General features: G+C 30.4%; 1 protein-coding gene across 1 annotated transcript in view; it reads left to right on the forward strand.

The window, feature by feature from the left end:
• The first annotated feature begins 3,366 nt into the window (after nt 1-3,366).
• Nucleotides 3,367-21,033, forward strand: part of LOC136985589 (uncharacterized) — a 39,916-nt gene continuing 22,249 nt past the window's right edge. Inside the window, 1 exon segment of the mRNA XM_067282908.1 lies at nt 3,367-3,504. Coding sequence (XP_067139009.1) covers nt 3,454-3,504 — 51 coding nt within the window. The 5' untranslated portion in view covers nt 3,367-3,453.

The following is a 21,033-nucleotide window of genomic DNA, read 5'->3' on the forward strand; positions in this document are numbered from 1 at the left end:
GGCCTGGCCGAACCCATAATGGGCTTGCTATATGAGGCCCTCTTAGTGCCCACAGGGCGGAAAGAGTTATAAAAGAAAAAAAAAGTACTAGTTACTCTATAAAATTCGTTAAGAAAAGACCTAAAAACATTGGTTCTATTGTTTTTGCACTATGGGAATATTATTACAGTGATTAAGTGAAAATCGATATCTGACCGATTATTCTCATATCATTTTGATTTTTTCCTCCCTACTCTTTCCTCCCTGTAGGCACTAAGAGGGCCTCTTTTTTCAAGCCCATTATGGGTTCGGCCAGGCCCACAATGGGGCAGCCGGATGTGATGGACGGGGCCAGACATATCCGGACGGACCCCCCCCCGAAAAATTCCTGGGGATTTTTCGACCTGTTCAGATTCGAACCCGGGTACCCCAGAGCGATAGGCTGCCGCCTTGACCGCTCGGCGTCCACATTATTTTGAATGAAGTACATGAAAGATTTTCTGTTTATAGTCTTAAAAGATTAAGAAATTTTAGTAAAAAAAAGAAAAGATTTGAAATTGATATTGTTTGCTAATAAGGAAACGATGTTTTTCATCTTATTTTAATAATTGTACTGTAATTAAAGTATTTATTTATCTGAGATTATCCTATCAAAAAATACATGTTAGAAGATACAATTGAGATACTAGATTTGTCAGAGATGTTTAATTTTCGTATAAAACATGAGAATCGCTTTTCCCTTTTACCTAAAAATGAAGTAAAAATTCTGATGAAACAATTAGAATTCAAAAAGAATGGGATGAAGAAACTAATTTTGATTTAGTTCTACTACTTTTAAAGTATATTTTTGATCAAGAAGACGAGGGAACAGTTTCCATATTTCTTTCATATTAGGAAGAGATTATTTTCTTACATAACAAATTTAAAGATGATACATTTTATGGTCCATCTTATCTATTGATACTTTTCATTCTTATGCTGCAACAGACCAGCAAGAGAAAATTTTTAACACCCTTCCAAATAGCATAAGAAAAATTGTAATTGCAAAAACAAGCATAACTATCGACGATATCGTTTTTGTTATAGATTGTTGTAAAATGAAAACTAACATTTACGATGCAATGACAAATAACCAATCTCTTGATCACAAGAATAAATACCTGTACTCAATCGTATTGGTTCGCAAGAACAAATGCACAACGAAGCAGAAGAGAATCAAGTCTGGCAAGTGTTATCCTGTTTATACAATGGCAAAAGAATTGGAATTGGATTATCAACAAATCTCAGAAATTAGAAATTTTGATACTGAAAATTAAATTACTGAGATTAGGTGATATTAGTAAATGTTTATGTAAAGGCTTGGATGCACAGTATAGTATAGTACCTAATTCCAAATTAATTTGTATGGTAATAGAAATGTTAAAAGTAGTATATGGCTTGGATAAAAATGAAAATTTAACATATTTGCGATTCATTTTAATCGAGCTACCATTAGATCTTTAATTAGGTAAAATTCTCTTATGAAGAGCGATATTTTCCTGCTTAGATCCAATTATAATAGCAGTTATTGCGGTATTATATTATATAAATTCACTTTTGATATCCTCAAGCAAAGAAGAAATAAATAAAATAAAAAAACACTGTTTGAATTTATGAAAAATGGAAAAATTCAGAAAATTGAAAACATTTTTAAGAGAAATTATCTTTTGAAAAAACGGTGCACTGTAAATCGATTCAAAAGCTTTTTCCATTTTTACAGAAATCTTGGTTAGTGTATTATTATAAGTTAAAAATTTCAAAAATCTTTATTTACGATATTACAGTAATTATTCCAATGATTCTATTTCTCTTTGGCTCAGTTACCAAAAATAAATAAATAAATAAAAATAAATATGAAAGCAAAAAAAAAAATATTGTAACTATGAGTAACTGGATTAATATAGATTGTTTAAATGAGGATATGCAATTGTTAAAAGAAATTCGTCAAGGAGTTTTAGCGTTTTAAGAAATTTTATTAGAAATAGAGAGACCATGCATTGGGATGGAGAGAGAAAAGAGGAGACATTTCTCGAAAATTTAGTGTAAGTTATTTGTTCGGAATAATGCGAGTCGAATTGACTTTGTTAAGTTTGTTTAATTTCTTAATTTAAACTGGCGATTTATATTTTTTTGTACTGCTTATTTATTTTAAAATTATTAAATTGTTTTTGCGATTTACTTATTGTGTTTGAAATAAAGTTAAGAAAAGAATGTAGCAACCAGTGGCGCAGCCAGGGCCAAGCGGCCCTGGCACTCTCCAAAATAAAAGGGAAAGGAACACTAGTAAATTTTCAAAAAATATTTTTTTAGTTAAAATTCATGTTTTATTTATATTATGTCGTCTAATTCTATTTCTATATTACTTATGAATTAGCGCCCACACGTAAGGTGGGAATTTTATTGAATTCTCATTAAAAAAACTTTTATCTGTTCAACTCGGTCCCCCAAGATTAAATCTTGAGTGCGCCAGTGGTAGCAACTAAATCTACATTTGATAACTTTAAGAACGTTTTTTCTCGTCGCAGTTTGGAGGAATTTTTAAATTTATAATGTTTTGAAACTAACTCGAAAGATATGTAATCGTAAAATAATAGGCCTCTAATAATATACAGTATTCAATTAATTAATATTGAGATGTTAAAGTTTTGATAGTATATCACAGTTACTCCTGTAGTGTAAGCATATCAAACTCGAGGTTTATGAAAGCCCGGTTAAAGAGCAAGGCTGTATTTAAAATATTAAGTATTTAATATTCGAAAATTAAATCTAATGAAAAGTATATCATACATTAGGTACTGTACGTGCCTGATGAAACGACTTTAATACAGCTGATGACGGAGTCCGTTTCATTTGAAACTAGTTATCTCATTAATTTTTTAAACTAATTGTATCCTTAACAGGTAATTTTTTCAATTAATTTTGTAGAAATAAAGAAAAATATCATAGTAATTAATTTATTGACTATTTTTTGTTTGGTGGATCTGTTTATGCAACACTACTTTGAGTTCATTCTCACAACTATATTTGTTATGGGGTTTTTCTTACATAATTTATTGTTATTTGTAAAAAGAAAGAAATTAAAAGGAAAAAATATTAAGCAGTCGTCTAATATAAATTCGTTATTATGATATGGACCTATGATTACGCAACGCGCTGTATAAACGATCGCACCGATTAAATCAAAATATTTAATAATATTTTTAAAATTAAATAAAAGCGATAATTTATTTAAAAATTTGTATTATTAATTTAAAATAAAACGAATAAAATAATATTAATTTAACATAAGTATATTTTGTTTTGATGTTAATTTTAGCTTCGGATGTCGATGTTTCGTCCGTTTTTTTGCCAGAAAATGGAGATGGAAGAAACATAAAAGTAACAGTAAAGGTGTTTAAAAATCTGAAATATAAAAATATATATAAAAATAAGAGAATGAACGGTGAGACACAACCAAATGAATCAATTTTAACGTTTAGAAATCAGGTAATAACTGCAATTATTTGAAAAGAGATTTGTATTATGGCTAAGGATAAGGCTTAATGTTTGTTTTGAATTTTCTCATATTTTCTATGCAGAAATCATTCATTTAATTATTTATAATAGAAAAATACAGTTTAGACTTTAATTGATTTATACCACATTGAAATGTTGTTTACAGTGAAGTATCTAAATCTATTAATTCATTTGGTTATAGGAACATATATACATTACATCAATGAAAAAAATCTATAAACATGGATACAATAAAAAAAAACACACATTATTTGTTACATTTTCTGTAATTTAAAAAATGTCAGAAATTGTTGAGTTCTGTAATGAAAAAGATTAGGTTATAAATAAAGTCAATATTTTGATAATCATGTGATATTAAGATGTTTACTTAAATAAAACATTTGGATTTTAACTTATTCATTCTGTTTTAAACATGAAGAAACATTTAAACATTTTGATCAATAGTCAAACATGAAGAAAAATATTTAAGACGAAAACTTTGGCCACGACCTCGTATTTGCAGTAATATTACAATGTGAAACGTAACTAGTCCACGTGCTATATACTTAGTTTAATCTAAAAGTCGCACGTATTAACTTGTGCCGAAATATAAATTTACGATTCGATAATAATTGTTAGTAAATGGATAGTCAACCAGAATTTGGTTTTATGTTCTCCTGTTCGGCTGTTTTATTAATAATATATTTTTATATGTCTTTAAATCTCAACTCGACAAATGTAAGAGTTGTCGTATACAGGATATGTGTTTAGAAGAACGAGGTGAAATTAATTGTTTCGAATTGTCATTTTTGTATGCATTTCAAGTCTAAATTACTCTTTGGCACTTGATGATTCTTTAAAAAGCTGGACTTTAGTAAAGTTGAAAGGAAATTATATTTTTAGTTTAAAATTAACACATTAAAGGCATACATAATATCGTATGCTGAGTAATAAATATATGAAAATTTTTTTTATGTTGATCTTAAAACTTTATATGTGAAATTTAATTTAAGGCTTGTGAAATTCTTTAAGTGAACAATCAAAAATTAATAAGAACAAATAATTGTTTGTTATTTTTAAATTCTTATTAGGAAATAAAACTAATATATTGAATTAAATTGGGTTATTATTATTTTTAAAGTTTAATTATTAAGATGAGTATCAATAAATCTGTTTCAAAAATTATAGATGTGGTGAAGTTCTCATTTGACAATAAATTAATGGTTATATACTACAAAAAATCAAAAAATATTTGTGGAAAGACTTGTCTCATATGGCGTAACTAGCAACATATTCAAATATTAAGAAATTAATTGAAAATAATTATGGAGAAGTAGCCCAATTTAATATGGCAGTCATTTGGCATATTATGAATATTAACTTAAGTAAGAGTTATAAGCTTGAGTCTTGTTCCATAACTAAATGTTGTAAACTAATATTTGAAAAGTCCAGGAAAATATAGTTTTGAAAATGAATGATTTTAATATAGTACTAAATTTGTAACTAAGTAATTGTATAAGCACTAACATTTTAATGCAGAAAGTGAAAAATATACTTTATAAATTATAATTTAATTTTAGAAGTGTCTTTACAAAACTTAACCATATCTGACTAATCAGTTTAAGAACAACTCAAAATATTGATAGAGATCTGAAACAGTTTATGATGGTCAAATTATTGGATTTTATATATACTTTTTTCAAATGCCATATATTTTTGTGTTATTTATTAGAAAATGTGATTTTATGTGAAGTTTCTGAAAAAGATTTATGTAAAACCAAAGATGTTTAAACAAAATAAATGTTATTCATCAAGGTGAATAGTTTTCTGAAGTAAAAGTAAATAGTTTAAATAAATATTAATATATATTTATATATAATATAAACAGTCTAATATAATTTGACAAGCAATAATGATTTAATTTTTATTAATAATTTGATGATAATTACAGGATTATTATTATTATATTCAGAAATAAATTTAAAATACATTATTTTGAATTGAAGAAATTTCCTCATTTTTTGTAATGATTATAAATGCTGTTCTAGGTCAGTATTTGTCTGTTAATGTTATGTAAACTGATTTCAAATGTTTCATATATTTACACCTGTACATGTACGCACACACATACATAAATATATACCAATTAGCATTATAAGGTAGAAAATTTTAAGAAATAATTAATAATTAAATATAAAATATAATGTAATTTTACAATAATATTGTCATACTTTATTTGATTTATTCAAAAGTGATTAATTCATCTTTATTTTTCATATTGATCACTAGAAGTAGATCTTCATCACTGTCTGATAAAAATGAAGAGGTTCTTATTTTTTTTATTTTCTTTATTTATCATCATTGTTATAGATTTTACATAGGTTTCAATTTTCTGCAAATTGAAGAATGGCTGTTTTGGTTTATTTTAAGAAATTTTATCAGATATGTCAAATGTTTTTCCAGATAACAGTTTACTATTCAAGTAAATTGTAAGAGTTTTATAGCTTTTTGTTTTATTTCTTTATAAATGTATATTGTATATTTATTTATGAAGTGATTCAACACTTATTTAGAAATGTTCTATCACTTAGTGTAAGCTAGAAAACATTGTTCTAAATTATTAAAATTTTATGCAAATAACTTTAAAGTCAATTTGAAAACAGTTTATGTGATGATATAGGTTATCAGTTTTTAATTTGCAAGCATGAACTGCTTTTTTTTGTCTAAAATCAGCAAGTGTGTTTTTAGAAAAAGTGGAATATCCCTTGTGTACCACAGAAATACTCACTTGCAATTGCAATTTTTCCTAAACCATTGATGGCACATAAGCCACATCTAAAGTTCTCTTTGGCTCATTTTCTTTGATAACACAAAGAATATATATTGGGTTGTTTGGAAAGTTCGTAGCGATTTTTGATAGCCGACAGTTGAGACACCGATTGACGCAAAAATGATTAGAATTGTACAAACCAGGGAATATTATGATAAATGACCTTGAGACGCGTCCGTTACAAAAAAACCGTTAAGATTATTTAAATAGCGTTTAATTTGTCTCATTGCAAAAATGGATGCGAACAACGTGCATTATCGACACTTGTTTCTTTTCTTTTTTCGTAAAGGCAAAAAATGCTGTACAAACAGCAAAAAAGATATGTGATGTTTATGGTGGGAGTGCTGTATCAGAATCAACTGTTCGAAAGTGGTTTGCAAAATTTAAAATGGGTAATTTCAGCCTTGAAGATGCTCCTCGCTCGGGAAGACCTCCTGTTATTGAAGAGGACCAGATCAAAGCATTATTGGATGAAAACCCTCATTACACAACTCGAGAGATTGCAGACATAGTGAAGTCATCAAACAGTACTGTATTTCAACATCTAAAGAAGCTCGGATACGTGAATCATTATGACATTTGGATACCTCACGACTTAACGGAAAAAAACTTACTGGATCGCATCTCCATTTGTGATTCTCTTGAAAGACGAAATGAAAATGACCCTTTTCTGAAGTATTTAGTGACAGGTGATGAAAAGTGGATCATTTATAACAACATCAGCTGAAAACGATCATGGGGTAAGAAAAATGAATCACCATTAAAAACTCCAAAGGCCGGTCTTCATCCAAAGAAGGTCATGCTCACTGTCTGGTGGGATTGGAAAGGAATCCTGTACTACGAGCTGCTTCCACAGAATCAAACAATTGATTCTGATAAGTATTGTTCCCAATTGGATAAGCTGAACATGGCAATTAAAGAAAAACGTCCGGAACTGGCCAATAGAAAAGGCATTGTATTTCACCAAGATAATGCCAGACCTCATACGTCTTTACGAACATGCCAAAAATTATTGGAAGTAGGCTGGGATGTTTTACCCTACCCTCCCTTACTCACCCGACCTTGCCCCGTCGGACTATCATTTGTTCCGTTCTCTACAAAACTCCCTTCATGATAAAAACTTTGATACTTTGCAAGCTTGCAGAAACCACGTGGATCAGTTTTTCGAGGGAAAACCAGGAAAGTTCTATGAAGAGGGTATCATGAAGCTGCCCCATAGATGGCAACATGTAATTAAAAACAATGGCGCATACATAATGGAATAAAAGTATATTTTTAGTATTAAAACAATTTCTTTTATTTCTCTTAAAAATCGCTACGAACTTTCCGAACAACCCAATAGTATCGATTAAAACATGTTAGTCCATGTTTTAATTGATACTATATATTCTGCACCTCAACTTGTATCTTGATCGAATTTTCTTCTTACTTAAATTTTTGTAATTTCTCCCATCTGCATATAATGACTTTATATCAGAGAATTATCTAGAAATGAAACTATTGATTTTATTATATGTTAGTTCTCTACAGCAAATAAAACCTGAACAAGACACACTCATTTTATAGGATGTTAGTGACATTAAAATTATTTTCTATTTAAATTTTTTTTTCAAGTTTATTTTAGTATTTAATATTATTATTATATATTTTATTAATATTATTTGATAAGTAAAACAGACATAAAGCAATGCGATAAAAAAAAAAAGTGTCATTCGGCTACCATTTTTACTCTCAACACTTTTGATATATAGGAAATTCTAAGTATTATGTTTAATTCATCTCACTAATTTTATGATTATATCTACAATAAACTGCTAATGGAAGTAAAATAGATAAAATAGTTTTAATGTTGGAGATGGTATTTTATAAACTATGTACTGGGAAGTGTCATTCAGAGCTGTCCTTTAATAAGTAGCTGAAAATAAGTATTCCTATTTTCAGCTCTGAATTAGATGCTAGAAATTGCCTGTCCCAGCAATGTGAGTAATTAGGAATCATTTTAAATGACACTGACAATGCTTAAAGATGGTTATCTTCTCACCAGCAGTTTTTGCAATGCTTGAATATTTTACTGTGTCAATAAAGGTTCCTCTTACACAATTTCCTGAGAGAATAAAGAGGAAGAAAAGTGATGATGATTTACTGTTGTTGGCTTCTGTTTTATAATTTTACCTAAAAAAGTTCATTTCACTTTTCCTCATTTATGGTTGTCATTATGTTTGCTTAAGCAAAAAATAAGCAGCCCCAAGGTGCTTCTAAAAATAATGACAAACCAGATTTCTACTAGCTTCTCAGCACCTGTTCAACTCAAATTTAGGAACATGTTACATGAAGTACTTAATACAGCACTGAAAATAGAAATGTCTCAGTTGTCAGTGTTGGTCCCCGATAAAAAGAAAAAAATGATGATTTTTTAAGGCACTATTGAGTTTTAAATGGTTACTTCGAATAGCAAACAGCAGAATTATTCAAAACAACAAGAGACACCACTAACCAATAATAAAAGATAAAGATTACCTGTAACACCAGTAGACAGTTTTTAGATTTATCTTTTATTAAGAATTATTCATTTCAAAGATGTGCTTTTTGAATGAATTCAGAATATCATTTGAAATGGAGAATGGAATACATGTTCAATTTGGAGAATTTTTTTTTCTTTCTGAAGGAAAGTTTTAGAAATAGAATGAGATTTTGGAATTTGCATTTTGAGGGTTTAGAGCATAGCTTTCCAACCTTTTTTGGCCTACTGCCACCTTTTCAGAAAAACAACACACCAACTCCCATTCTTGAAATCAATAATGTAACCCATAGTTTTCCAACTTTTTTAGATCATAGACCACTTTTTCAGTGATTCGATGGACCTCTCTTAGGTGAAGTATACTATATTAAATATTGAAAAACAAGAACAGATTTTTTTAAATTACTTTATTAAAAGATATTAACAATATTGGTGTATTGCTCAAAGTTTGATTAACAAATATATATTATTAAAAAAATTAATATAATAATATTAGAGGGCTGAACTTGGTGTAATGACACTAATTTTTTGATATTTGGTGCCATATTTGTCATCAGCAATCTTAAATTGCCACATTCCACTATTGACAATCTGTTTCTTTTCTTTGTTAGTAAATTGCTGACTATGCTAAATCCTCTTTCTGCTAAATATGCTGATGGGAATGCAATGAAAAACTTCTTTGATGCAGCCCATAAAGCCAACTGAATATAATACTGGAATTTGCCTTTGAAGCCAAAATTCTTGATATTCATTTTTTAATTTCAGTTTTAACTCTTCATTTGTTGACAATTCTATTAACTCCTGCAGTGATAATTATGCTGTTTGCAGGTTTGAGAAAGGTTCTAGTACCCAATCTGGAATGGTCATGTTGAGAACATCCTGAAATCTATTTATAAAATCTTCTTTAAGTGCTTCTAAATGCTGGTAAAATACCAGAATGCCGCCATCATTTGTTTCCACAGAGGAAAGATTTGGAAACAGAATTGTCTTTGACCCAAATTTTGTTTGTACAAGGCAAGTTTTGACACAAATGCAGAAATAGTTGCCTTTTGCTTTTATCAAATTCATATCATCTCCTTGCAGCTGTAGATTCATTTCATTAAATTTATTATATAAATCAGTTAAATAAGCTATATCTTTCTTAAATTCTCTCTTAATGAATCATCATTGTTTTCAAAAAACATTATAACAGAGTCAAAGAAGTCATAAAATCTTTTTAGACAGGTACCCTCTGATAGCCAACAAACTTCTGTGTGCAATAGTAAACGGAATCTTCATTATTTTCATTACAAAGTTTTTAAAACAATCTATCATTGCTTCTGATCTTGTTAACTGCTGTAATTATGTACTGTAGGAGCAATAAAGGCAATCACTAAGGTTTTTTGCAACCGAATGTTGTCTGTAAATTACACAATGCACAACGACTACATTTGGTACTGCCTTTTTCAAATATGAAATCAACTGCGCCATGATACTATCCAGAGAAAAACCTTTTTCTTTAAAATAGTGTTCCAATACATCAAATATAGATTTTCCTTAGTATCCATTTCTAATTCTTTTGAGAATAATAGTTCTTGACAAATTTTTTCATATTTTACAAAGCAAATGTATGCAAGAAGTAAAGACTCATTGTTTGGTAAAGTAGATTTATTGAGCTGTAAAGAAAACTCGGTAGTCTTCAAAAAATCAGTTAGAGAGAACTCCACATCCTTGAACATGTCATTGATTTGTCTCTGTACTGTATTATTGTTTAATTTAATTGGATTTTCTTGATAATATCAGATGGTGTCTTGTACAGTACAGTGCGCAGAACCTCACTCACAGCTGGCAGTTTCAATTCTTCTCCAATAGTGTGCAGTTTTCCTGATTTAGCAATAAGCAAGTAAATGTTGTAAGAGGCACATAAACCATTATCATCTTATTTCGATGCCACTGAAAACATACCAGCTAAAATTGGATGCCTTGAATGTTGTTCTTTGAGCATTTGAAAGTAAGATAAATTTTTATCTTTTCTGTCAGGATTACTTTAGTCAAATGTTTTTCTAATCGTTAAGGTTTTCATGGCTTAATTTGAGGAAAACTCTCTGGCAAATCAGGCACATTGGTGATGTCTTGTTTAAGGGTGCCTGGATAAAATCATATTTCAAATGTTCAACATTATATTGTCTACATTTTTTCTTTGAATCTGACAAGGGTCTATCTGTTAAAATAAAAATGATAAGAACAAATTCTGCTGTGGCCACCACTGGACCAACCTTCACCATATTAAATAAAATTTAAATTTATGTAAGTAATTTTATGAATATTTTAGAACAGAAAAATTTTTTGTGAAAAATTATTTAAATTATGTAAATTTAAATGTTAAAAGATTGTTTTAAATTACTAACATCAGTCGGGAAAAAGAATAATAAACAAATAATAATAGTAAATATGTATGTACTTACCTCTGTGGCAAATAGTTATTAGAACAAAAATATATTTTTAATAAGTGGTCCATGTAAATTTTTTGAATGTGATCTGTAGATACCATACAGAAATTTTAGGTTCACACTTGCTCTGAAGGAACTTTGAAACAATCTCTATGGATAAAAAGCCTTGCATGTTTATAGTAATATTTATTAAACCTATCAAAACATAGATTTAATATTCAGCACATGTGTTAATCTTGTCATGACCTGTGCAACCTTGTAAATATAAGCTTTGTTCATCGAGCCAGAACAAACACACACACTGTGGTGTTCCATGTGGTGCACTGTGCATACTACAACTCATTCATGTACTAATCAAAAAGGTATTAGGAACAAAGCTATAATGTACCAATACCTACTTTTAATGTGGACTGATCTTGCTTAAAAGACATGTAGAATTATAAAATCCATCTTAAGAAACAAAGCAATAACAAATATATCATTATTTGTTGAAACATGCTTTTGATGATTTTTAGTATTAATCAACCTTTTCAGTGCATTCTTGGGAGTATTGCCTGGAGGGCAACATCCTCCAAATTTGCCTTGTACCAAAAAAGCTCTCTTAAATCTCTTCAATGCCTACCAGTGGGCATTGAAGAGATTTAAGAGTAGTATCAGTGGGCAGTACCAATTCTGTTGGGAACCACTGGTTTAGAGCTATTGAGAGAAGACTAGACAAAGAGTTATTATCTCTTTCATTGTTAGCAAGGACCATTCTGGCACTATTCCTCCCTTGGAATTAAGAGAGCTTACCTTAAAAACCATTAGTAGTAATTATATGTCAGGTTAATTGTGTGTCATGTTTCGGTGTTTTAAGTGTTGAAAAAATATTATTGTATTTTATTTATAAGTCATCTTATTTGAAAGATACTATTGTCATCTGGGTAGTAGGTTTAAGCTGTCATATTTTCAGTGGCAACTGTAGAAGTGCAGAGTATATTATTGTGATCAAAAAGTATCAGGAATGGTTCATTAAACTGCGTGCATTAGGGTGCTTTTTTTATGACTTTTATCGACATCTACCAGCAATCCATATGTTATCTGTTTTCATTTGCAAAGAAATGCTTGTTTTGAGTGTAAAGAAGTTTTGCACCAGCAATTTTTCAAAATGTTGAGTATAATGGAGAAAAAAACAAGCATTAAATTTTGTTTTTGCAATGGAATTACTTCTACAAAAATGTTGGAAATGTTACAAAAAGCCTTTAGTGATGATAGTCTATCAAAAACAAGAATTTTTGAGTGATACAAGATGTTCAAGGAAGACAGAGAATGCTCTGGTAGACCATCCATTTCAACTGATGAACAGCATGTCACTTTATTCAAGAGATTTTGTTCAAACATTGTCTGTTAACAATTAGGAACATTGTTGAACATGTCACAGTATTATTTGGATTTTCTCAAGCAATTTTAAAAGATTGTTTGGGCTTTCAGCACATCACTTCTGAAGTCATCCTGAAAATGTCAAATTTTTTCCTAAAAACAACATATTCAAGTGGCAAAGGAAATACTTTCTCAAAGCAAATAATTCTTAAAAGACATCATTATGGGTGATGAAACAAGAATATATGCTTTTGACACCAAAATATCTCAGCAATCAGGTATTACATCTTGCTGAGGTATTTCAAGCTTACCTTGCTTACCTTTCAAGCACCATTCACATTTCAAGTGAATGGTGCTTGAAAGGTAAGCAAGACCAAGAAGAGCATGTCAATACTCAATGTCATGTTGAGGTTTTCTTCGATTGTCATGGTGTTGTGCATCACGAATTCCTTCCATGCAGACTATTATTTGAGCATTTTGCATCATTTGTGTAGGGCAATTAGTAGAAAACAACCTGATTTGTGATGAGAAAAATTTGGATTTTGCACCATGATAATGCACCTTCTCACAATACTTTTGTTATTCATGAACTTTTGGTCACGAATAACAAAAGAATTTGTAAAATTTTTAACAGAAATTTAACAAATATGGTTCTGCAAGCTCTGTATTTACCCAATGTGGCACCGTGTTACTTTTCTTGTATCCTCAACAAAAATTTTCATTGTGTGGTTACTGGTTTGAGTTGATTGATGCCATAAAACAAAATTCATTGCATATCCTGAAGGGGTTTCATAAAAATTAATTTAAAGCATGTTTTGAGGATTGAAATAAACATTGGCATAAGTGCATTGCAGTGAGAGGGGATTATTTTGAAGAGGACAAAATGAATTTTCATGAATAAGTTCAAATCTTGCATTTTATTGAACCATTTCCGATACTTTTTGATTACAGGAATGTAGTGGTGTGGGTTATGCAAAGGTTTTAGTTTTGTTACAGTGATTTTCTGTGGGGTATATGCTGCTATGAGTTATCCATATAAAATTACAGTAAATAGTACATAAGAAATTTAGTTATATGTACTGTTTTTGAGTTAAATGATTCTCAGGAATATTCCCAAAATGGAAAGAAATCAAACAAATGAAATAATATGTTGTTCAAATATATTTTATTTAAAATATAGTATATACTTGTTTAAAGCTGAATTGTTGAACAATAACTTGATTAAAATTGTTTAAGTTAATTTAAATAAAGAATCTGTGTATTTTTTGAGAGAGACTACTATAAATGTGATCACAATGAGTAAGTCCTATTTATTCCAAAAATTTTAATGAAATATGCAAATTGAATTTTTTGAGGAAATTTATTTGAAAACATTTGTTTTTTCAAACTTTTCCTCATATATATTTTAATTAGCATTTTTTTTTATCTCATAAAATTGTTGTAAAATTTCAATTTATATAATGAATATGTAACACAAGCCGTTTTAAATGTGGCTATCTATTTTGTTGAAATTAGAGATACTATATTTCAAAAATTTTTATACTTGCATAATGGTTTTAACTAAGTCAAAGGTTAATGACTTTTTGGAGGTGCATGAACCATGTACCTTGACATGCTCAAACAATTTCTCAAACCTGAACTTTTTTGGAATGGTGTTCTTGACACATTAATCTTTTGTCATTATGCAATAGTTGTTTGAGATCATTTTGACATCTGTTTTATTGATTACAGGATTGGCTATAGAAGATCTAGTCATGGGCAGTATGTTCAACTGATTTAACATGGATTTTTTTTGCTTGTAGACTCATTTAAGTCTGAGATACACCACAGAAGAATTATAGATGTAGGTGATTTATGAATAAAATTACAGTACCTATTCAAAACCTGAAATAGTATTTAAAATGTGTTCACCTGAAATGTGTGTTTTTCAAAACATTGATAATGGCCATTACAAATAAATTAGGTCCATATAATGTGTATTTTGTGTATACTGTGCATCTCATGGCTGATATTGGTCTGGCCAAAAGTATAGGAAAATTATAAGAAAACTCATTTGCTGTTATCATGTTAACAGACTTCTCTACGATGGATTTCCACCACTATGAACTACTTTTCATGTCCTGCAGACCACAGACTTCTTAGTTGCCACTTTATTTTGTTACAGTCGTCATTTTAATCAAATCCATCTGACGAACAAGGCGATAATAAATATAAATATGTCACACTAACCTTGTATAGCTTTTCAGTTAATTTTAAAATTAATTGCACTGCTATACAGGGTTAGTGCAACATATTTGTAATCATCATTTTATTTATTTTGTCATAGTCATTATATTTACTTTATAGGCAAAATATAAATAAGAAATAATATAAAATTTATTTTGTAATCATCTTTTAGGTTTATATTTTAGATTTATTGATAGATAGATATACTGTAATATTTTTACAAGTTGAATAAAGATCTGGCCTATATACTTTACAACTGAAATTTTGTCCACTACATAATTGACTTTTATTCATAATATTGGTATACAGTAATGGACAAGTTGATATTACCATATTCAGTGAAATTCTCTTATATTTGCAGTAACAGATCCACTGAAACAAGATAAAAATACATTGATTTATAATCCACAGACTACAGGTATTTTCTCCAGGTCCATTATCGAGATCCATTCTAACCTGATTCTACTGTCTAGTAATGGACTTTTCGATATAAGGGATTAGTTCATAGTAATGATTAATCATGATAAAACAGACTTTCATTAAAATGAACCAATTTCTTTGGTCCCATGGTGATCCATTATATCTAACTTTTACTGTATATATGATCTATATACTTTTTTGTCTGAAAGGTGTTTTATTTATAATTCTTATTATTCCACAAAATAATTACTTTTGAAACACACTGTATTAACATTATGTTTATAATTTAAGATAAAAATTATAAAGCTTATTATTAGTAGAAAAATCTCTGTCAACAACATTAAACAGATTTTAATGAATAAGCAAACTGTGTAACTTAACAAAATATGTGAGTATACATATAGATTACAGAAACCTATATGTGGTGTGCAGCACTGGAGAGATTTGAGCATAACAACAAAAAATAACAACAAACATTAAGTTTATTAGATTATTTTGTACTTTTAACTCTTCTATTATATTATATTATAGTATTTGATTTATATAACTACAAAGGTTATTTTATGCAAGAGTTTAAAACATCAAGTGCCCAATGTCATGCATTGTAAAAATTGTGTACAGTAGAGAAATAAAGAATTTTTAAAATGTGTTAAATTTAAGGTGACCAGATTTTAACATTGGTAAAGCGGGACAAAATTCACGGGGAGGGGGAGGGGTTGTCTTGTTAAAAAAACTTGTTCGAGAGCAACAAAAATTTATCATTAAAAAAACACATAAATTGTATTGTATTTTTATTAATTTCAACATATGTAAAATTTACAAATATAATAAATATATATACTATTATAAATTTTTAAAAACTCTTTAATCTTTTACATATTTCTCATTTGAGTGAATTTTTTTAATAAATTGCTGTCGTGGTTTAAAATGTGATAAAATTTTTCATAAGAATTTGTTAAATTATATTTTACACATAATATTGCTTTTATAGTCTCAACACTTAATTGTGATTTGTCGGATGTGCACGCTTTATTCACGGTAGAAAAAAACGCATTCAGTCGGAGCATTTGTTCCTGGTAAGGACAGTATGTATTCCACAATTTTAATGCGTTATTGTATGGAACATAGTTTGTTTCAAAGTGATGAAATATTTCTAGCCATTTGTTCTCTGTTGAGATTTTTGATGATGCCCAAGATTTAACCTTTTCCTTATCAATATATTTTTTTAATAATGATACTTCATTAAAAAGATCATTTTCAGAAATATTGTTATCTGGAAAATGTTGACTAATGTGATCGAATGATTTTTGCACATCTTCACAATTAAGCTCTTGTTTTAACATGACCCAAAGAAAATGTTCAATATCATTGTAATGTCCCAGTGAAGAATGCCTGTTGTTCACACACACAGCTTCAGGGTCACATTCTTTTCTTTTGTTCTAAAGGGATTGGTCACAACCACCCAAGTAGGAAGGGTTGGGAAGGAAATTTCTACAAGGGACAAAATATATATCTAATATGGCGTACATCCACAATACGAAATGATCTTTACCAAATCTTAAACATAAGACGCAAGTTTATGACACATAATTGACAAAAATTTAATCCTTCCAAAAAGTTGGGACTTATTTAAAATGCCACGGGACATGGGACAAATTGTTAAAAATTGGGATGGTCCTGCCAAAAGCGGGACGTCTGGTCACCTTAGTTAAATCGGTCACTCGGTGTGATAAACCCTTACATAAGATAACCTTTGTAGTTATTTAAATCAAATACTATAATATAACAAACATTAAAATGAAAACCATATAAAGAGTTCAGTTATTTTAACCTACCAGTGTCATGTTTATTGTGATACTTGGATGGTATGAAATGACACACTTTCAATGGTCAAGTAGACACTGGTCAATTGAAAATATATATATCTTGAATTTTTTCAGATATAAATTTTTACTAATGATAACTCTAAGAAACTGTACCATTCATAGCTGAATATCAAATGATAATCTGCCAGTGAATCAAATTTTGCAAAAAACAAATTGAATATTTTAATGCAACACCCTAAAAAACCACTTAAAACATTTTTTATAGGCTGGTAACCTTGTACTGTGTAATTTTCGTATTCGAATGCCACCATATTGCTGGTCTGATAGGAAGAAAGGACTAGTGCAGTAGAGAGTTGAAGTAATTTGACCAAAAGTTGTCATTGACCTCCTGGAAGAGAGGATGGTCAATGACTACTAATTAATACTGGTCTACTATTAATATTTGAAAAGTGCTCTGTTTTGAATAGCTTGTGATGGCCCAGCGTGTGATTAAAGTTTCTAACCTTAACATCCAAAAGACTTCATATAAGACTTGTTTAAATAAAAAAAAAACCTTAAAAACCTTATATTAATGCCAAAATAATTGCTTTTATGTGATGATAAAGTGTTTATATTTTTGCAACAGATTGTATAAACTATGTGGAAGTATGTTCTAGTAAATATTGCATTTATAGAAAAATTATTAGAATTAGTTTGGTTTGTTTGATTACAGCAATATGACAAGTGAGCGATCTGCTAAGAGGGATGGATTCCAGGAAGATCTCTATGGGAAGCTGGTCCCTATTTAGGTGTTACTAAGGTGAAGAAAACCCTGAAAACTCAGTGGCCAGCCCATTGGCCATGCTTGAACACATTACAGACTACCAATGTTCAGTGGTTTTATCCACTCGGCTACTGAAGGGCACTTAGTAGAATTAAGAAAGTACTATACCATTCAAAAATGAAAAAACCAAGTTGTTAGATGTGAAAAACTAAATACTTATAGACTTTTCAGAGGGTAACACTTTTGATTCCATGCAGGCAAGTGCTATATGCTACCTTTTCAGTAATGATATAATGTATGTATTTTGCACTATATCATTGTCTCAGTAATTAAGTGTATATAATATATTTTTTTTAAAATTATATTCATTTTAAGAATTATATTTAGTTTATTATTTTCTTAAATTGTTTTGCCAATAGATGGCACTACGTGTAAACCCAGCAAATTGAATGTAGACAGAAATTAATTAATATACAGAATTCCAATCAATATTTTGGAGTGGTATTTGTGACATTATTTAAGTTGTAAATATGTTAACATAAATGTCAAGTTTCGTAGAAATTGATCGAACGGCCTAGATGTGCATAGCAAATGAATGAACAAGCATTCTCATCTACATGTATAATCGAGACGAGTTGATAATAATAATAGTAATTAATAATAATAATAATAATAATAATAATAATAATAATAATAATAATATAATAATAAGGATTCATGATTGCCATACAGGATCAGGTCATAAATACTAAAAACTACAGAAAACACATACTCAAAGATACAACACTCACAAATGACACATGCAGAAAATGTCGCATTATGCCAGAAACTATACAACACATCACCTCTGGTTGCAAGCTCTTGGCACAGACAGATTATTTACACAGACATAACCAAGTAGCAAATATAATACACCAAGAGCTTGCAAAGAAACACAAATTAGCAGACATCCACGAACCATACTACAAATACATTCCACAGACAGTATTGGAAAACAACACGCACAAAATGTACTACGACAGAGCCATAATCACAGATAAAACAATTTACCACAACAGACCAGACATCACACTCATTGACAAACACAATAAAATCACATACATTATAGACATATCCATTCCAAACACTCACAATATACAAAACGCATGCACTGAAAAAATTAGCAAGTACACAGAACTCGCCCAGGAAATAAGGCATCTGTGGAGGATGGATGGGGTGCTTATTGTACCTGTTGTTCTCTCCTCTACAGGTGTCATACCACACACACTACACAAAAGCCTGGGCACATTAGAATTGAATAGAAACACATACATCACTCTACAGAAGGCCACTATATTGAATACATGTCATATTGTGAGAAAATTCCTGAATACAGACACACACACTGATACACTTCTTTAATTTCTGTTTTGGTTACTATGCCTTGACTTTGGTCCGGCATAGTACTTAGCCACCGGTGTTAACCGAGTATATCTAACTTAACCCAACATAATAATAATAATAATAATAATAACTCTCCCGTGGTCACCACCTGGTCGTGGTGGGAGAGCCCAGTAATTTTACTGATCCATAGGGCAATGCAGGCTGGAGCACAAGCTCCTGGTAGGGACACCCATGCCAGTAAGGTCTATGGGGAGAAATGAAGCTAAGAGTGACCACACACCCACATTCTGTGGAGATACGTATCATGGTAGTAACCAGATCTAAATGTGATACCGGCTCGGACATCGCCCGGGTTAACAAGGTCCGCGTTCGTGAGTTAGGCAGAGGCTCACGTTCGAAAAATAGGCCACAGTCTCCCTTGGTTACCGGTGGCGAAAGCAGCACCGGCCCAAGCATGGCTACTGCAATGCCCTCAACAGATGTGAGGAACCAACCCAGCCTTGGTGTTTCTGTGGCAATGCATCCACAGACCACAAAGGCTGGAAAACCACGCCAACGGATGAAATGGACGGTAGAAATGAATGAGTTTATCATCCGTACTTACTACACGATCACAAAACTCGAAACAAACATGACAGCATACAGACAACAACTATACCATAGATTCACACAACAGTATCCTCATCTCACTGTCACCGAACAAAGGGTTGTTGATCAAAAAAGAACAATTATACACAACAACCTTATTCCACAAACAACACTTGAACTTATCAAACAACAGGTTGCTGATCAAATACATCAACAGACAGAAACATCTAACATTAATGAAGATCATGTAACCTGTCAGGATAATCCAGTAACAAGCATTGATAATAACACACATACAACAATTACCACTAATGATACTACAGACACTTCCTCATCCATCACTGATAACATAGACATGAATTTAGTTAATACGCTCTCACTTATATTTCAGGAAACACTCACTAAATATACAGGCACAGATCCCACACAACGACCACGAATACCAAAAATCAACACGTCAAAGGAAGTAGGAAAAACACTAAATTATGTAAACACTCACTTACTACCACACTACATTCATTCAATTTCTACACTCGCAGACATTCATACATTAGTTTATGCTGGGGCAGTCACAGTAGTGACACACCATGGACTGAAAGTACAATCACAGACAAATACACAGAAAACACAATTCTATCACAAGCCTGCCTGGCAGAGAAGAATAGAAACACAAATAAATGACATTAGACAGCAATTAGGCAGGCTGACACAATACACTAAAAACAACATAACACCCAAATTAAGGAAACAGCTCAAAAACATTTTCAAGAAAATAAAAACACACACAAAACATGAACATCACAACACACACATTACAGAATACATTGATACACTAAAACAAAAACTTGCTGCCAAAGCACGTAGACTCAAACGATACAAAACATGTACACTACGAAAACAACAAAATAAATTATTTACAAACAATAAAAAACTCTTTTACAGACAAATTAATAACAAAGCAAACACTGATACACAGCACAGTGGCACACCAACAGAAGAAGAACTCACAACATATTGGTCTTCTCTTTGGTCCAGTGCTGTCACGCACAATGCTGAAGCAGGCTGGATCGAGGAGGAGAACAAAAACTTACACAACATACCAACTATGCCCTGTGTTGAAATAAACATACATGATTTCCAATACACTGTTAACAGAACACACAACTGGAAGACACCTG

The sequence above is a fragment of the Centruroides vittatus genome, unplaced genomic scaffold (assembly GCF_030686945.1).
Source record: "Centruroides vittatus isolate TY-2023 unplaced genomic scaffold, ASM3068694v2 contig_971, whole genome shotgun sequence".
Lineage (NCBI taxonomy): Eukaryota > Metazoa > Arthropoda > Arachnida > Scorpiones > Buthidae > Centruroides > Centruroides vittatus.